The sequence below is a fragment of the Urocampus carinirostris genome, chromosome 8, assembly GCF_059441175.1.
Source record: "Urocampus carinirostris isolate Australia breed hairy pipefish chromosome 8, RoL_Ucar_1.0, whole genome shotgun sequence".
Taxonomy (NCBI): Eukaryota; Metazoa; Chordata; class Actinopteri; order Syngnathiformes; family Syngnathidae; genus Urocampus; species Urocampus carinirostris.
In genome coordinates, this window is record NC_142356.1 from 9414179 (window position 1) to 9433047 (window position 18869).

Sequence of the window (18869 nt, forward strand, 5' to 3'; positions counted from 1 at the left end):
CATTTTTGTAGTATAATTGGAGTATTTCTGCAGTTGTATTTTAGTATTATTTTAATAAAATGTTTGCAGTATATCTGTAGTATTTTATAGGATTACCATTGTTGTATTTTCGTAGTATTTTTGAAGTAACGTTTCTGTAGGGTATTTTCATTTAGTATTTATGTTGTAATATTTCTGTAGAAGTATTTTGTATCATACTATTTTTGGAGTGGTATTATTGTGTATTTTATAGAAGTATTTTGGAAATATTTCCATACTTGTATTATTGCATGTCTGCAGTATTTTGGTAGAATTTCCACAGTGGTATTTTTCTCTTATTTCTGTAGTATTATGGTCGTTTTTATAGTATAATTGAAGTATTTCTGCAGTTGTATTTTAGTATTATTCTAATAGTACAATCTTTGCATTTTTGCTATTACTCTCTTTTTATCTTTCTAATGCTGTGTTTCTTTTCCCTTTTTCTGTATCTTTCTCTTCCTCATCTTTCTTTTTTCCTCCCGTTCTTTGTTAGCCTCTCTTTTTATTTTTCGTTTCTTTTTCTCTCTTCCTCACTTTCTTTCCATCGCTCTCTTTCATATGTTCTATCTCTTCTCTTCTTCTCCCTCACTATGCATCTCTCTTTTCCTCACGCTCTCTATTAGCCTCTCTTATCTTTTTATCCTTAGTTTCTTTTTCTCCTCCCTTTCTCTGTATCTCTTCCTCACTTTCTTTCTATCTCTCTCATTGTTCTGTCTATCTCTTCTATTCTTCTACCTCTCTATGCATCTCTCTCTTTTCCTCACGCTCTCTATTAGCCTCTCTTTTTATCCTTAGTTTCTTTTTCTCCTCCCTTTCTCTGTATCTTTCTCATCCTCGCTTTCTTTCTCTCTTCTCTCTTTCTCCCTCGCTATGCATCTTTCTCTTTTCCTCACGCTCTCTATTAGCCTCTCTTTGTATCTTTTGTTTCTCTTCCCTTTCTCTGTATCGTTCTCTTCCTCATTCTTCTTCTCCCTCGCTATGCATCTCTTTTCCTCACGCTCTCTATTAGCCTCTCTTTTTATCTTTCGTTTCTGTTTTCCTTTCTCTGTATCTTTCAATTCCTCATTCTCTCATCCTTCTTTTTTTCTCCCGTTCTCTATTAGCCTCTTTTTATCTTTCGTTTCTTTTTCTCCTCCCTTTCTCTATCTCTCTTCCTCACTTCCTTTCTATCTCTCACTCTCATATGTTCTGTCTATTTCTTCTGTTCTTATCCCTCGCTATGCATCTCTCTTTTCCTCACACGCTCTATTAGCCTCTCTTTTTATCCTTAGTTTTTTTTTCTCCTCCCTTTCTCTGTATCTCTCTCATCCTCACTTTCTTTCTCTCTATCTCTTCTCTCCTTCTCCCTCGCTATGCATCTTTCTCTTTTCCTCACGCTCTCTATTAGCCTCTCTTTTTATCTTTCGTTTTTGTTTTCCTTTCTCCCTTTCTCTGTATCTTTCTCTTCCTCATTCTCTCATCTTTCTTTTTTTCTCCCGTTCTCTATTAGCCTCTCTTTTTATCTTTGGTTTCTTTTTCTCCTCCCTTTCTCTGTATCTTTCTCTTCCTCGCTTTCTTTCTCTCTATCTCTTCTCTCCTTCTCCCTCGCTGTGCATCTTTCTCTTTTCCTCACGCTCTCTATTAGCCACTCTTTTCATCTTTCGTTACTGTTTTCCTTTCTCCCTTTCTCTGTATCTTTCTCTTCCTCATTCTCTCATCTTTCTTTTTTTCTCCCGTTCTCTATTAGCCTCTCTTTTTATCTTCTGTTTCTCTTTCCCCCTTTCTCTGTATCTTTCTCTGATCTGTGCGGCCCTTTGAGACTATTTGTGATTAAGGGCTATACAAATAAGCATGACTTGACTGTTGGCGTCATTTTCGGACACTTTAATAAAATGAAAAATCTTCATTTATTGCAAGAAAATGGCGTCGATTTCAAACATTTTCAAGCACGTCACCCAATATTCAAGCATTTTCCTGACCTTAAAAACACAACATTGAGATTCAAGCATTTTCAAGGATTTCAAGCACCCGCACGAACCCTGATATCAGTGCGGGTGTTCCTAATAAAGAAAAAAAGGAGCGTAGTATCCGTCCAGTACCACACAACTGTCATTTCTGTGCATTTGTTTCTTCTTTTAATAAATCCTCAAAAAAAATTTTTTAAAAAAAAATACACAAAAGTATATATATTTTTAAAAAATACTTTCGCTCCACCACCTTCTCCGGGGCTACTGATTGGCCGATTCACAGGCGTCTATCCAATCACTGTACACGTCGACTGGCTCTGATAGATCTGGACATGGAAACGGTTAAGGACAAAAGCTTTTTGATATCATTTGTGCGATACAAATGATATTGATTTTCAAAATCGATACCCAAAATATGACGCTTTAGATCGTTAACGTTAGTTACTCATAAATATCCATTACTTAAAAAGACCAAAAACAATGCAACACTAAAATCAAACACTGTGCTAACAAAACTATGTCTAGGGTGCATATGGCATTTTTATAAATGGATATTAATAACAATAACGCAATTTTGTCGGGCTTGGCAGCTTATTTAACCATTCTGTCCACCAAAAAGTGAACTGCACTCATGCAGCCTTGATCCATTATCCCCGATTACATATTACTGGGAACCCAGAGCGGCAGAGAGCAATTTTGTCAGGCTTAGCAGCTTATTTAGCCATTCTGTCCACCAAAAAGCGAACTGCACTCATGCAGGCTTGATCCATTATCCCTGATGGCATATTGCTGGGAACCCAGAGCGGCAGAGAGCAATTTTGTCAGGCTTAGCAGCTTATTTAGCCATTCTGTCCACCAAAAAGTGAACTGCACTCATGCAGCCTTGATCCATTATCCCCGATTACATATTACTGGGATCCCAGAGCGACAGAGAGCAATTTTGTCAGGCTTAGCAGCTTATTTAACCATTCTGTCCACCAAAAAGTGAACTGCAGTCATGCAGCCTTGATCCATTATCCCCGATTACATATTACTGGGAACCCAGAGCGGCAGAGAGCAATTTTGTCAGGCTTAGCAGCTTATTTAGCCATTCCGTCCACCAAAAAGCGAACTGCACTCATGCAGCCTTGATCCATTATTCCCGATTACATATTATTGGGAATCCAGAGTGGCAGAGAGCAATTTTGTCAGGCTTAGCAGCTTATTCAGCCATTCCGTCCACCAAAAAGCAAACTGCACTCATGCAGGCTTGATCCATTATCCCTGATGGCATATTGCTGGGAACCCAGAGCGTCAGAGAGCAATTTTGTCAGGCTTAGCAGCTTATTTAACCATTCTGTCCACCAAAAAATGAACTGCACTCATGCAGCCTTGATCCATTATCCCTGATGGCATATTGCTGGGAACCTAGAGCAGCAGAGAGCAATTTTGTCAGGCTTAGCAGCTTATTTAACAATTCTGGCCACCAAAGAGTAAACTGCACTCATGCAGCCTTGATCCATTATCCCCGATTACATATTACTGGGAACCCAGAGCGGCAGAGAGCAATTTTGTCAGGCTTAGCAGCTTATTTAGCCATACCGTCCACCAAAAAGCGAACTGCACTCATGCAGCCTTGATCCATTATCCCCGATTACATATTACTGGGAATCCAGAGCGGCAGAGAGCAATTTTGTCAGGCTTAGCAGCTTATTTAACCATTCTGTCCACCAAAAAGTGAACTGCACTCATGCAGCCTTGATCCATTATCCCCGATTACATATTACTGGGAACCCGGAGCGGCAGAGAGCAATTTTGTCAGGCTTAGCAGCTTATTTAGCCATTCCGTCCACCAAAAAGCGAACTGCACTCATGCAGGCTTGATCCATTATCCCTGATGGCATATTGCTGGGAACCCAGAGCGTCAGAGAGCAATTTTGTCAGGCTTAGGAGCTTATTTAACCATTCTGTCCACCAAAAAATGAACTGCACTCATGCAGCCTTGATCCATTATCCCTGATGGCATATTGCTGGGAACCCAGAGCAGCAGAGAGCAATTTTGTCAGGCTTAGCAGCTTATTTAACAATTCTGGCCACCAAAGAGTAAACTGCACTCGTGCAGCCTTGATCCATTATCCCCGATTACATATTACTGGGATACCAGAGCGGCAGAGAGCAATTTTGTCAGGCTTAGCAGCTTATTTAACCATTCTGTCCACCAAAACGTGAACTGCACTCATGCAGCCTTGATCTGTTATCCCCGATTAAATATTACTGGGAACCCAGAGCAGCAGAGAGCAAATTTGTCAGGCTTAGCAGCTTATTTAACAATTCTGGCCACCAAAGAGTAAACTGCACTCATGCAGCCTTGATCCATTATCCCCGATTACATATTACTGGGATACCAGAGCGGCAGAGAGCAATTTTGTCAGGCTTAGCAGCTTATTTAACCATTCTGTCCACCAAAAAGTGAACTGCACTCATGCAGCCTTGATCCATTATCCCCGATTACATATTACTGGGAATCCAGAGCGGCAGAGAGCAATTTTGTCAGGCTTAGTAGCTTATTTAGCCATTCCGTCCACAAAAAAATTGAACTGCACTCATGCAGCCTTGATCCATTATCCCCGATCACATATTACTGGGAACCCAGAGCGGCAGAGAGCAATTTTGTCAGGCTTAGCAGCTTATTTAACCATTCCGTCCACCAAAAAATGAACTGCACTCATGCAGCCTTGATCCATTATCCCTGATGGCATATTGCTGGGAACCCAGAGCGGCAGAGAGCTTTTTTGTCAGGCTTAGCAGCTTATTTAGCCATTCTGTCCACCAAAAAGTGAACTGCACTCATGCAGCCTTGATCCATTATCCTCGATTACATATTACTGGGAACCCAGATCAGCAGAGAGTAATTTTGTCAGGCTTAGCAGCTTGTTTAACCATTCTGTCCACCAAAAAGTGAACTGCACTCATGCAGCCTTGATCCATTATCCCCGATTACGTATTACTGGGAACCCAGAGCGGCAGAGAGCTCACCTAGCATCCACCCCAAAGAAGAAATCCGGCTTCTACTTCCTGGTATGTGTGTATACACACTGCACTGTACCTCTAGCACGCCAAGAACTTTGACGTTTTTATTGTTTAATATCCCGTGCATCCATTCAAGAATGGTTGGTCTGAAGCGTAAAGAAGAGGCGAGCCGTTTCTTTTTAAATGAAAGTGGACTAAAAAGCTTGATGCGGTTGAGAAAATGTTTGGATCACCTTTTTTCGCCCACTTTCTAACACCGAAGAGGAAGTTTCCTAACTCTTGAAGCTCATCTTCCACAAGTAAAATTGCCTAAAATGAAATGCACGGTTGTGGTCGCGATCCGTTATCCCCGGTCGACTACTGCTGAGAATGGGAAAGGCAGAGTTTTTATTTCGGTTCAGGTTGCGGATGCAAGCCGTTGTGGCCTACTTAAAAAGAACTGAATTTTTTTGGCTGCGATTTATTATCCCTCGGAGATTATTCATGCGAGCGCGGGGGCAGATTTGTGTCATACATGGCAGCCTTTTATTTCTGTACTTTCGCTAAAACAAAAAGAACCTGTACGGCTGCGATCCGTTATCCCGGGTGGACTGTTGTCGAGAGTGGAGCCCAAAAGAGAAAATTGGTGACTCTATTTTCCATACCTTTACCTAAAATAAACAGCACCAGTGCGGCCGGAATCCATTATCCCCAGTCGACTATTGCCGACAATGGAGGCTAAAAGAGAACATTTGTTATGCGTGGCGACGGCTCTTTTCGGCCTTTCCTGTTAAAATGATCAGTACCCGCCCTGTGGTAATCCGTTATCCCCGGTCGACTATTGCTGCGAGTAGACGTTAAAAGTAGGAGAATGGAGGGGAGTACTTAGCAGCTTTTTCAGAGGTGGGGTTTTCGGAGGGGCAGCTTCTGGTCCCTATTAAACGTGATAAACTAGGGAATACAGTAATTATATGTATACATACAGTATTTACTAGTCACAAACAGAATTAGAAGATAATATAAATAATATATTAGTAAATACTAGCAATACAATATTGATACAATTATATATACATATAAAATATATATATATTATATTATATATATATACCACAGCCATATCCCCCTAGTGGGAGGTGGCTAGAGTCATTTCTGACTCTTTTTGGGAGATTGATTTAGAGGAGCGGATTCCCAGCCCCCTCGCTCAACTCAACTGAGGTGTTGGGAGTCATTAGGTGACCAAACCCCCCAATTCCTAACCTTAATACCCCCAAGGCCACCGAGCTGGTATATAAAATATATATAAAATAATATTTGTAAGTATAAGGAGAAGGAGGTGGTAAAATTCCAAGAAAAACATATTGCAATTTTACCATGATGGCGTAATAAAATATGGGTAATAAAATGAGCATTTTATAAATTAAAGTGGTATACAGTAAATAAAGTCATAATATTAGAGAGTCGTAAATGCAGTGCCACTTTATCAACTCTATGGCCTTCATCGGAAATATACAACTTGTCACCCTCAATAAAATGTTTGCTGTCAAACAAAGACTTTAAAAGTCGTTTTTCAGAAAATTCTGAAAGCCCCTCGCCGCTTGTCGTTGCTAACGCCGTCCGGCACATTTACTGCCTGAGCGTGTAGGCGCCAAATGCTCAATTAGGGAGACCCCCAAAAATGTGCAGTGAATAATGATGTTCCAATAAATCAGCGTTTAACCCTGAAGATTATGCTGAAAGCTTCTAGTAAATGGACGCTGTGGTGGAGCTAATGGAGGTGTCCCGAGATTGTTGTTAATATTCAGAAAAAGAGCACATTGGTAGGCAACTTTAGGAAGAACTGGCGTTGTTGTTACCCAGATTTGCTTTTAAGGGAAGTTCTACCATTAGAGTTGAAGGATTTTATAACATTTTACTATAAAGGATTTTATACGATTAAATACAAGTTACATTTATAGAGTGCAATGAAGATTTTCACTGAGTGGGCTTCAGGTCACGCTGTTCCAAATTCGGAATGTTTTAACGGGGGAATTTTGATTATTTAGATTAACGCTCGGTGTTGTTTTGAGTTTCTCCAGACATCGAGGCGAGGGGGTGGACCCCACGTGGGGGCTTTTTCCGGCACGCCCAAGAGAGGAGCCGGCACACCAGCTTGCGGAGACGTGGGTCGAGAAAACAAGAAGTAAGATCAAAAGAGGAGGATTGACAGAGACTCGAGCGACGCTTTTTCAGCTAATTCGATGGAGTTCACTTAGTTAAACTATTTAAGAAATTACATCTGCCCCCGTGTGGAAATCCCGGTCTCTTATTCATTTTTCCATCAAGAAATGAGCGTGTATTGTTAGGAGAATGTAGGTTGTGTTTGGTAAATGGAGTCAGATAACTAATTGAACAATTTGGTAAACGGTACATTTTAATTCTTATTTCCTAACAGAGTCAATACACGTTTACCTGACATGATCCTGGGAAAGAGGTTTATGCTCACAGAGAAAAATAAAGCTATAACATATTTGGCCTAGTAGAATTATTAACGTTACGAGGACGCTTCAGCTTTCGAATAATCCCGCCCTCAATCAACTTGACCCACAACCAAAATTTTGGAGATAAAAATGGCTTTTGATCGGATTCCGGTTTTTGAATTATTTTATTATCACATATTATAGCCTGGGAGTGGTTTAGCGCGTCTATGGCACTCTTCTGAGGTAGTGGGTTCAAATCCAGCTACCAGCCTTCCTGTGTGGAGTTTGCATGTTCTCCTCATGCTTGCATGTCCTCTTTGCACTCCGGTTTCCTCCCACATTCCAAAAACATACATGACAGGGTAATTGGCTGGTGCAAATTGTCCCTAGGTGTGAATCAGCAAGTGAGTTGTCTGTCTCTGTGTCCCCTGCCCGCTGCCCGAGGATGGCTGGGATGGGCTCAGCAATCCCGTGACCCTACTGATAACAAGCCATGCAGATAATGGATAGATGGATGGATACTATAACCCGATGCATTACTGATTAGAGAGTTTGTATTGAAAACTCAAATGTCCTCATCTCAAAATATAATCAAAAAGTATACTCGTCGGCTAGAAGCTGTACTCAGCAGTATCAAAATAATAAGACTTGTAGAGAAATGAACGTGAAATCCAAGAAGCATTTCAAAATATAGACTACAAAGTAGAGAAAATGCTGAATGAAATCATAAAAACTAAAAAGGAGGTGGAAGATTTGCGGAAAGAAATCCCACAATTTAAGGTTTGATGGGACTTAGGAACAACGTAAGGAGAAAGAATGAGAAATTCAAAGAGCAAATCGAGCCATCGTCGACGAATCAAAGAAAATCTATGGCAATACAAAGAAATGGAAGATAATTCTGCAAAATGAGGCAGATGATTTTGAGCAATGTGCTGAAAAAAATTGCTTATCGCGCTATCACGTAAAGAAAAACTTTATATGATTGAGAGAAGAAACGTCTAAAATGACTGTGGGGACAAGTCTCTTACAAGACTTTGGTGTCTACCCGTCACGCCTCTTTTCTTTTCAGGTGATGTGTTCATTTTGTGATGTGATGTTAGTTTCAATTTGAAAGAAAGACGAAAAAACCCACTAACATTTTTGATTTGCAATTAATCCAAAATGTAGGAATTCATCAATTGAATTAAAGGAAATAATCAGTTATATCTCAGGATTGAATTTATGAGAAACATTCCCCTATGTCCCTAGGTGTGGATGAGCGAGTGAGTTGTCTGTCCCCGTGTGCCCTGCGATTGGCTGGCAACCAGTTCAGGGTGTCCCCTGCCCACTGCCCGATGATTGCCAAGATGGGCTCCAGCACCCCCGCGACCCTACTGAGGATAGAATTGGTAGTACCGTATTTTCCGCACTATAAGGCGCACCTAAAAGCCTTTATTTTTTTCAAAAGCTGACCATGCGCCTTATAATACAGTGCGCCTTATTTATGGATCAACATTAAGTTTTCCAACTAACTTGCAGCCGCCGACTAGATTTCCCCCCGAACGCCAAGTATTATGCGGTGAATGCTGGGATTTATTTACCGGCGTTTCATTGGCTAACCAATGTGTCAATCATCATTTGAATCGATCACTATTGGCTAAAGTTTTTCGGAGGTCAAGAGGCGGATCCTTTTTATCATTTACAGGCTGGCATTGGCTTAAACGGCAAAACAAAGCCTGCAATTGGCCGAAAAAGATGAATGCCTACAGCACGTGGCTGACGGCATACAGAAAGCATTTTTTTCTATTCTGTATTTGTAAATATTTTATTCTCCTGGATTTACTACACTCACGGATATAAGAGGACATTGGCTGCAAATTATTATGAACACGACTTCAGTGAGGTACGCCGGGTTTTATATTATCCCTGTATCCTGTTTCAGACTGAACTCGATGTTTCTGTGATAAGCGGTGCAGATAATGGATGGAATGGAGTGTCTATTTTTAAATTAAATTCAATTCCAAGTGTTTATTGTCATATGCGCAGTAAAGTTGCGAGCGAAAAAGAAAATAGAAACTAAGGAATGGTTGGCATTTCTTGAATCCCAAGACTTTAACCTTCCGAATGATGGAACGATGCATCGTACGGACACCGCATCCGCACGTGTTCTCGACACGTATTTGCGTCTTTGCAAGCTTTCGGAATGTTAAGGGGGCAATAAGTTTGACTGAACTATCTGACTGTTTTGTCGACGTTCCCATTGTATTGCCTTATAATCCGGTGCGTCTTATGTATGTCAAAAATAGGACCAAAAAGTATTTTTTCGGGGTGCGCCCTATAACCCGGTGCGCCGTATAGTGCAGAAATTATGGTACTTTCATCATAATGTATAGTTCTATATGTTTAGGACTAAATTGTTAAGCCCCAGTGTATAAAATTTGATCATTATGTGACACTCTATTGTCTAATGCAAACCAAAACGAGTGCCAAGACCAAAGCCTTAGAAGCAAGCTGCCAAACGAACATGGTGGCGACCTTAAGTAGGGATTCCTTGAGGTAAAGAAATAAGTTCCTCAACCTATGATTATTTTTTTCATACTAAATAATATTCATATAATTCAGGCATTTCTGTCTTGTATTCAAATAAAAAACCATACCATAGAAAAGGATACAAGTAATAGGCGTCTGAAATTCCTCCAAACAAACTGAACACGATATTATTCCAGTATTTCTGGTCCTCTCCCTGTCGTGGGATCAAAGAAGACGTTAGCAACTTAATGATCGTGTATTTGACCAAAATTGTTGATTTTAAAGGAAGCAAACACTTGCATTTTGACGTCACATGATTTCTCGTGGTTGCAGAATGGGCAGGTGAACTGAGTATCCAGATCCCCGGTCATCTTCTTTTTGGGAGGGGGTTTTCGCTTGGACTTTCGGCGTCCCATCGTTCGATAATGATCTGGAACAGTTTGAGGACACGCGAGATCAATCGGAGCAGTGAGCCAACAGTTTTTGATGCCACGTATTTACACGTAAGTCAGCAAGCTAACATTTGCATGTTGTTGCTAAACCCAAAAAGTGATCAAACTCGTCCGACACGAGTATTTCTGGTGAATTTTCGTTTTAGAGTCACAGAGACACGCGTTAAAGAAATATTTTGATTGAAAACGTTTTAAAGTTGGCTTTTGTTTACCTTTGCTCGGAGACGCACACGGTGCGTTGTTGAAGAAATCCACTTCCGCAACAATGAGAATAGGCAAGATTTGATTGGGCAGATTTGATTTACGTTTCGACTATTCATTGGTTTAAACACACATCACTCAGAGCAAAGAAGGGTAGGCGTTGCTAACATGACTGGTGACGTCAGAGGCTGTAAGTTTGCGATCGAGCTACGTCGACATTAATCGAGTTTAAAGTTTCTCAGACGTTTTATTTAGTACATTTAATTATTTAAGATAAATAATATTACTTTTATTTCACTGTTGTTCAAGTCAAGCGCCACGGTGAGCAGGGTTGGCATTACACTACGTTAAAAACCGTAAAACTCGCTAGCTAGCTTTCAATTTCGTTTCTTTAAAAAAAAAAAAGTGCTCACTTTTTTGTGTAAACAATACTATAATTCTCTTTTGGGAAACATTAATGATATTTTTTAGTCTAGACTCATTCAAAGTATAAATGGGCTGTTTTTCAGTCAAAGTGAGCAAAGGTAATCATATAACAGTTCACTCTAGTCAAGTTATGTTTATGTATAGCCCTTAATCACGAGGAGGCTCAAAGGGCTGCACAGACCACAGATTATTGCTAACTACAGACTATTATGACACCATCCCCTGATCTAGAACCTACATGAGGGCAAGGAAAAACTCAAAAACCTCAACGTAAGGAAAATGAAACCTTGAGGTAATCCCCCTTCCAGGATGACCAGGCTACAACAGATGTTGCAATAAAAAACAATACACAGATATTGTCAACATGAAATATAGTTCATTCATAAGCTATAGAAAATAGGTGTGTTTTAGGCCTGGATTTAAACAGTTCAACTAATGTTGCAGATCAAATATCAGTGGGCAGAGCATTTCACAGCACTGAGGCCCGAATGGAGAATGCTCTCGAACCTGTGGATCTCTTCTTGGCTCTTGGGATCACCAGTAGACCAGCATTTTCAGAGCAAAGGCTCCTGACCGGAACATAGGGGGAAATTAGATCAGAAAGATATGAGGGAGCAAGTCCATGCATGATTTTGTATACCAACAGAACCTTAAAAATCACATCTTAAGCTAACAGGGAACCAATGCAGGTTAGCTAAACTCTGGGTAATGCGATCAAACTTCCTTGTCTTAGTTAAAAGCCTCGCTGCAGCATTATTTTGTACCAGCTGCCAGCTCTTGATTTAGGACTTGGGGAGACCAGAGAGTAATACATTACAGTAATCGAGACGGGAGGTAACAAATGCATAAATTATCATCTCCGCATCCGACTGAGACAGCATAGGGCGAATTTTAGCAATGTTGCGAAGATGGAAGAAAGCTGTTCTAGTAATATTCTTAACATGTGTTTGGAAGGACAGATTGGGGTCAAATGTGACTCCTACTTTTTTGTCCTGAGTCACGCTGGGTGATCTTACTTACATTTGTCAATATTCATAGCAGTTTGTTGTGAACAAGTCACAGAATTTAGATAGACCAATAATTAAAATTTCGGTATTTTCCGTGTTAAGGCGCAAAAAGTTCAGTGACCTCTATCCTTTTATCTCAGTGAGGCAGGCCTTCAAATTTCACAGTTTAGTGGGGCCGATTCCTCCATCGGAAGATATAGTTGAATGTCATCTGCGTAGCAATGGAAACTAATATTACACTTGCGAATAATATCACCTAAATTATGCATGTAAATGCTGAAAAGAACGGGGCCAAGTACTGAACCCTGCGGAACACCACAGGTAACACTGAAGGGTTCAGATGTCAGTTCACCATATTTAACATAATGCGTCCTATCTGAGAGGTAGGATTTGAACCATAAGAAGACGGTTCCTGAGAGACCAGTCCATTTTTCCAGCCAGTCTAGTAAGATATTATGGTCCACAGTGTCAAAGGCAGCTCTAAGGTCCAGCAGCAAGTAGAAAATCACTGGTGAATGTAAAATAAATAATACTGTATATTATACTGAAAATGGGCAGCACGGCGGCGCAGTGGTTAGCGCGTGTGCGGCACAGTTCTAAAGTCTTGGGAACCTCCTGTGTGGGTTCAAATCCAGCTACCAGACTTACTGTGCGGAGTTTGTATGTTCTCCCCGTGCTTGCGTGGGTTTCCTCCCACATTCCAAAGACATGCATTTCAGGTGGATTGGCCGGTCCAAATTGACCCTAGGTGTGAATGAGCAAGTGAGTTGTCTGTCCCTGTGTGCCCTGCGATTGGCTGGCAACCAGTTCAGGGTGTCCCCTGCCCACTGCCCGATGATTGCTGGGATGGGCTCCAGCACCCCCGCGACCCTACTGAGGATAAGCGGTGCAGCTAATGAGATTATACTGAAAATGTTGTCAACTAGTAAGATTGTTTTTTCCTGCGAAAAACTTAAAACCTTCTAAACCAGACTAAACTCTTAAGATATATCAATAATTCCAATCTTATAAAACATAAAAACTAATAGATACTTGTTATCAGAGTGAACCAGTGATAACCGAAACGCGGAGTAGCGAGGGGTCTCTGCATTAGAAAAAAAATCCTGGATGCACTGAGGACTTTAAAATCTAATCGTGATAAAAGTGAGCACTATATAATGTTTCAAATACTTTTTTTGATATATGCATGGTGAGATCACCAGGGGAATGATCTGACTACTTTTCAGCAGGTATGTCAGTGATGTGGACGGTGAAGATGGTTGGTCTGGGAGTGGTGGCCGTGTCCTTGAGCGTGGAACTTCTGTGGAAGCTCTCACGTCGCCTGAAGTCGTCCCACACTCTGAACGAGGTCCTGTTCTTTCCTTCAGAAGTGGCTTGCATGGAGCACATCTTCTACCCCGCTTCGCTAACGTGAGTGACTCATAGTGTGGAGCATAACAATGAAGCTTCTGGGATTCTAGATAGTGCAGTGGGAGCTTTGTGTTCATCCCTTTTGTGTTTTAATAAACATGTTTGCAGCACAAGTACGTCTTTGCAGCTGCAGCAACGTCCTTGAGGCGAATCTTAGCAGGAAATCGGTCATCAACTGAGTCTAGGTTGCTTATTCTTAGTGCAATGCTGTACTTTATTTGTTTTATCAGCTCAGAAGCAAATGAACTAAATCTATCGGGGAAATATTATGCAAATGAAACGTTTCATATCATAATTATTTAGGCCGTATATGACTGAGATTTTGTTCTTACAGAAACTGGATAAGGAAAAATAAGGGTTCCCCCAAGGTCTTAAAAACATGAAAATGTTTATTTGTGTAGCCCTTAATCACAAAGAGTCTCAAAGGGCTGCTTAATTTTAAATTTCTTCATCACTGTTGTTGCTGCTGGACCTTAGAGCTGCCTTTGACACTGTGGACCATAATATCTTCCTAGACCTGCTGTAAAAATTGATTGGTTTCTATGGAACTGTTCTCTTATGGTTCAGATCCTACTTCTCAGATAGGACGCATTGTGTTAAATATGGTGAACTGACATCTGAGCCTTTTAGTGTTACCTGTGGCGTTCCGCAGGGTTCAGTACTTGGCCCCTTTCTTTTCAGCATTTACATTCATCCATTAGGTGATATATTTTTTGCAAGTGTAATATTAGTTTCCATTGCAACGCAGATTATATTCAAATATTTTAAATTTTAAAGATCTTAAATTTGATCACTGCAAATGTAGACGTTGAAAAATTCTTTTGTTTGTCTACAAGTCTTACTTTTAACTCTCAAATGTCTTAATTTTTTCCTGTCTTTTCTGCGTGATAGAGCTAATAACTGTATAATTGGTAAACTAACCTTGTTTTGAAAATTTATTGTTTATTTTCTCCAACCTTATCAATCTCTGACTGATAAATGCAATGTGTTGGTCGAGAAATTCAGATTTCTGTGTTTTCCGTAAATCCGGCATTACGTTTGATTCTCTAACACACTGTCGAGTAGTTTTAGGTTGGGAAAGTGTAGGTTTTCCCCTTTGTGGTTTAGTGATTTAAAGTGGCTTCAGGCTTTTCCAAGGAATGAGTGGGAGCTTCGATGCAGCCTGTGTCGTAAAAACTACAAGCTCGACAGAATGGGACATTTGGACTTGGATTTGCACATGAAGAGTGCTAAACGTTTAGAGTGCTTCACAGCTACACGGAGACAGGCACCCATACCGCAGTTCTGCCCAGCTCATCGGATGCTAAACTCTACAGTCACCTAGGCTGCCAGGTAACATGCGATCTAGTAGTGGCTCAACGCAAACTCAACGCAGAGGTGAGGTGGACATTGTGGACCATATCGGACCACCTATAATATTCCTCAAATGAAAATATAGGCGAGTTCTTCAATTTCATGTTCTCCAACTCTGAGATCGCCACTACGTTCTCATGTGGGGAGCAACAAGGACAAATTGGCTGAAGTCGGTAACCGGAATGCATGGTTCGTACGGGAGCCTGAAATCCTTGAAAATGCTTGAACTTCACCGTTTTTATTTTAGGTGAAGTGCTTAAAAGTACTTAAAATTCTTGCCATATGATGTTTTTTGGAAGTGTGACCCGACAGCTAATGTATCAAAACAAATAAATATAACCAATAAAATCATAATGTTGGATTAAAAATGACGCTGCCGGTCAAGCGGTGGAATTGCATTGCTATGTGAAGCGTCATCGCTCCCTACAGGTCTATTAAGAAAGGTGCATCACAACAGGTAAATCACAACCTCATGCCTGCTAGGTTGCAGATTTAATTAAGGATTACTCGAAAAAGAAAAATACAAACCATTGTTAAAATGTGGAACAAATCCACGCACAGCATCAAGAGTGCGTATGCACATACTGGCTTGTTTTATTAAAAACGTGATGGTTACTTGTCCTTGTCTTATGCAGTTATTCCCAGAGGTTCTTTTGCATTACATCATAAATGTGTGCCAAAAAAGATCAAAGATTGGTCTTAAATTTAATTGGATGTGGTCTTGACTTAAAAAGTCTTAAATTTAAATGTAAGAAACCCTGAGAAATTGAAAGGTACAAAGCCTATATACAGTTTTTTTTAATCATTCCCCAAGCCTACCAGAATCTGCTCATTATACCCAAACAGCTCCCTGTTTTTTTTTGGAAATTTTAAAAATAACATATAATTAAATATACAGAGTTTGTCGTGGTGCTTGCAATTCTTGGAAATGCTTAAATTTTAAAATGTTTTTAAGGTTCGAAAAGTGCTTGGATTTTGGGTGAAGCGCTTGTAAATGCTTGACATTGTTGCCATGTTTCTCGGCGGTCTGACTCGATAGACGACTCATAAAGGTAGAATATCTTTTTATGCCAGCAAGTTAAATGGATGAAAATAATGGCTCAGATGACTAGTTCATATTTTTGTACAATCGCTTTGTTCATTAATTTGATGTTTAACTTTGAATGAATGAATGACTAAATGAATGAAACTTTCAAACATAACAAAAACAAATCAAAGAAAGAAAATAAAACACAATGCTCTCGTACATGTTCAAAAGTGAGTAGGAAGAAGCATATGCTTATTCAATCCTACCACTTGGACTTCATTAATAATTGTCTCACCGTTCTCTTCTGTGTATTTACATGTGAAAGCTAACTCATGAATATACATACTTACATTGGTTCTAGGGATACACAGCCTTTTTATTATCATCACCATCACTACTTCCATCACTTTTTTAACATCATCTTTGTCATTATTGCTATTTCCATAAATTTTCAGCATATTGTATAATTAGAGTATCTATTATGATGACAGTTCTCTTGGGTGCTCATGGTGAAACTGACTGCTATGTGGTGTGTGTTGTACGGCTTACAAGTGTGTTTTTATTTTGGAGAGGACATCGTTGGGCGTCGCCCGAAAATATACGCAGAGACAGAAATATGACAGAGAGGGAACGCAGTTTATTGCATCCGTTCATTCATCCACGTTTGAAATTCGTACGAGAGACACTGGCTTTTATACTGTGTTCAACAAGATCACGAAATGTTTTTCTCGGAACCGAAAGTATTTTTTCTCTGAATCGACTAGCTTAGTCAACAACCTGTTATTTCTTGTATCAACATTGTCTCATAACATCCTGCCAGATGTCTGTTGTCAGCTCCAAAGCTGCTGACTTACAGCTGATCCACAACAGGACCTGCTACCTTCGGGCGTCTGTCCCCAGGCAGCAGGACCACCATTCTTTAGTGTCCTGATCAAGGCATTAAAAAGACAAGGTACCAGATGGCTCCAGCATCAAGCTCCCACTTGTCTGCCCTAACTCTGAGATGTGAAGAATATGTCTGTTTTGTTTACCTGAACATGTACCTGAACCTCATGTAATTAAAAATATGATATGCTGAGAATCATCCAAATAAAATAAATAGAAATATAATGTGTCTAGTACCGATGTACACTATATAGAGAAAACATAATATATTTTTTTGCTCTTTTCAGCTCCCATCACTGCCCACTGCCCCATGGCATCGAAACGTCTTTCAGCCGTCTTCTCGGCTTCCTCTTGTCAGCCTCCTCTTCCCTGGACTTGTGTTTATTTTCCTTTTCCAACATGGAACTGAGCAGGGCCGTGCTCCACTTGTACAAAAAGAAAATAACAATCAGAGTCCTGGTGGACAAGACCTACTCCATCATCACCGGCTCCCAAGTTGGAGCATTGCGCAAGGCAGGTACGTGAGCATATTGTGGTATACACCTTTTTTTTTTTTCAGTCCTAACTCGGGTATCATTTTATTTATGATAAAGCGACACATTTCTGCCTATTCATCACACATCATTATATATGCAATACCTTGCCACGTCCTCGTGTGCTATTGTCCTCCTAACAAATTAAACTGTGATTGTATCAATAACCCATTCCAAGTTTTAACGTTGTTGCCTGTCAGACCAATCCGTTTTTGAGTACGAAACCGAGGCTGTGCTGTGTAATGTCACGTTGACACAAACACAAAAGAAGCCCCTGAGGTTTCATGTATTGTCAATACAAATGAGAGCTGCAAACCGTATCTTCTGAATGGGTGTCCACTCTTCGCATTTGTACTTGGACTCAATGACATATTTTTATTCGACAATGTTGAAGAAACTACAATTGGACACAATAGGAAGTGTTCCACACATAGCAGCAGAGGTATTCAATTATAAATTTAGCTGTACCATAATTGAAATCACAAAAATGAGATGCCGATAGAATAAAGTACAAAGTTTTAATTATTTTAAGTTAAGAAAAATAGCAAAAAGTCGATGCAAGCGGGAAAGCTTTTATTCATAGGACCCATTGAAGTTGAAATGAACTTTCTAAAAAAATTTGCATTTATCCATCCATCCATCGATTATCTGCACTGCTTATCGTCAGTAAGGTCGCGGGGGTGCTGGAGCCCATCCCAGCTATCTTCGGGCAGTGGGCAGGGGACACCCTGAACTGGTTGCCAGCCAGAGACAAACAACTCCCTCGCTCATTCATACTTCGGGACAAGTTGGACCGGCCAATTCACCTGACATTCATGTTTTTGGAATGTGGGAGGAAACCCACTAAAGCACGGGGAGAACATGCAAGCTCCACACTGGAAGGTTCGATCTCTTGACCTCAGAACTGTGCCACACACGCGCTAACCACTGCGCTGGCGTGCTGCCAGAAATTAAATATTAATACTAATATAAACATCTGAAGATTACGATCTCAATCTCCATAAGTCCTGTTTCATATTGCAGCCTGTTGGTGTGACACTTTGACTGTAAACTGTAGGTAAGAATTTATATACTGGACCGAACAGCTCTATTTGTAAGCAACTAACCCAACATTGAGCTTACCAAAAACTGTATTGTTACAGAGAAAATTAGCTCAATTAGCATTTTATCTCCAAGCCATATGTACTCATGAAAAGACCCATATATGGCTCGTGAGCCATAGGTTCCCGACCCCTGGTCTAGCGGAAACGACTCGGGTGGTCTTCAATGAAAGGTGCTTACACTCGGTTCTTAGACAAACAGAATCGGTGCCAAGAGGGTTCTCCTCAATGGTTGTTCAGCAGTGAATGGGGAGATGACAGCCGCTGTCTGACCTAATGGACCATCGCGCCTTGAAAGCTTTTGTCTGCCCCGTCTCAATCTCCATAGCTCCCGTTTCGTCTTTCAGCCTCCCGCATTTGCTAAATTGCCGCCGCTGTGTATCGTGGAGTACGGTTTGAGTAAGTAAGAAATTGGCAACGTGCACTGCAGATTTCATTAGGCCAAGTGTTTTCGGAGTATGCGCGTCGGTCAGGACTTCAATCCGGCCGTTTTGTCTTGTGTTTTGTTGCTTTCGTGCAAAAAGGACACAATCAATGGCAGGAGCGCATTCATTGG

The 18869-nt window shown here is 40.5% G+C and overlaps 2 protein-coding genes across 9 annotated transcripts in view; one reads left to right on the forward strand and one right to left on the reverse strand.

The window, feature by feature from the left end:
- The window catches only part of pld6 (phospholipase D family, member 6), a 37067-nt gene that overhangs the window by 9758 nt on the left and 8440 nt on the right, over positions 1-18869 (forward strand). The window contains exons 1-3 of one of the 7 annotated variants that reach the window (XM_088341536.1): positions 10241-10422; positions 13232-13415; positions 16968-17197. In XM_088341536.1, the coding sequence (XP_088197662.1) occupies positions 13237-13415; positions 16968-17197 (409 nt within the window). In that variant the 5' untranslated portion in view covers positions 10241-10422; positions 13232-13236. Of the gene's footprint in view, positions 1-10240; positions 10423-10619; positions 10894-13231; positions 13416-16967; positions 17198-18869 lie in introns of those variants that run through there. The other 6 variants (XM_088341535.1, XM_088341531.1, XM_088341530.1 and 3 more) reach the window with 6 other exon arrangements.
- On the reverse strand, positions 1859-10650 carry LOC148360656 (transcription elongation factor 1 homolog). 2 transcript variants are annotated; one of them, XM_088341538.1, is made up of 4 exons: positions 10584-10650; positions 10216-10349; positions 10063-10129; positions 1859-2290 (listed from the first exon to the last, which is right to left on the reverse strand). In XM_088341538.1, the coding sequence occupies exons 2-4, from the start codon at positions 10333-10335 to the stop codon at positions 2226-2228; spliced, it is 252 nt and encodes an 83-aa protein (XP_088197664.1). In that variant the 5' UTR covers positions 10336-10349; positions 10584-10650; the 3' UTR covers positions 1859-2225. The 2 variants fall into 2 exon arrangements, 1 of the variants encoding a protein (XP_088197664.1); XR_015851082.1 differs by having other exon boundaries at positions 2120-2290; positions 10063-10133; positions 10220-10349; positions 10584-10602.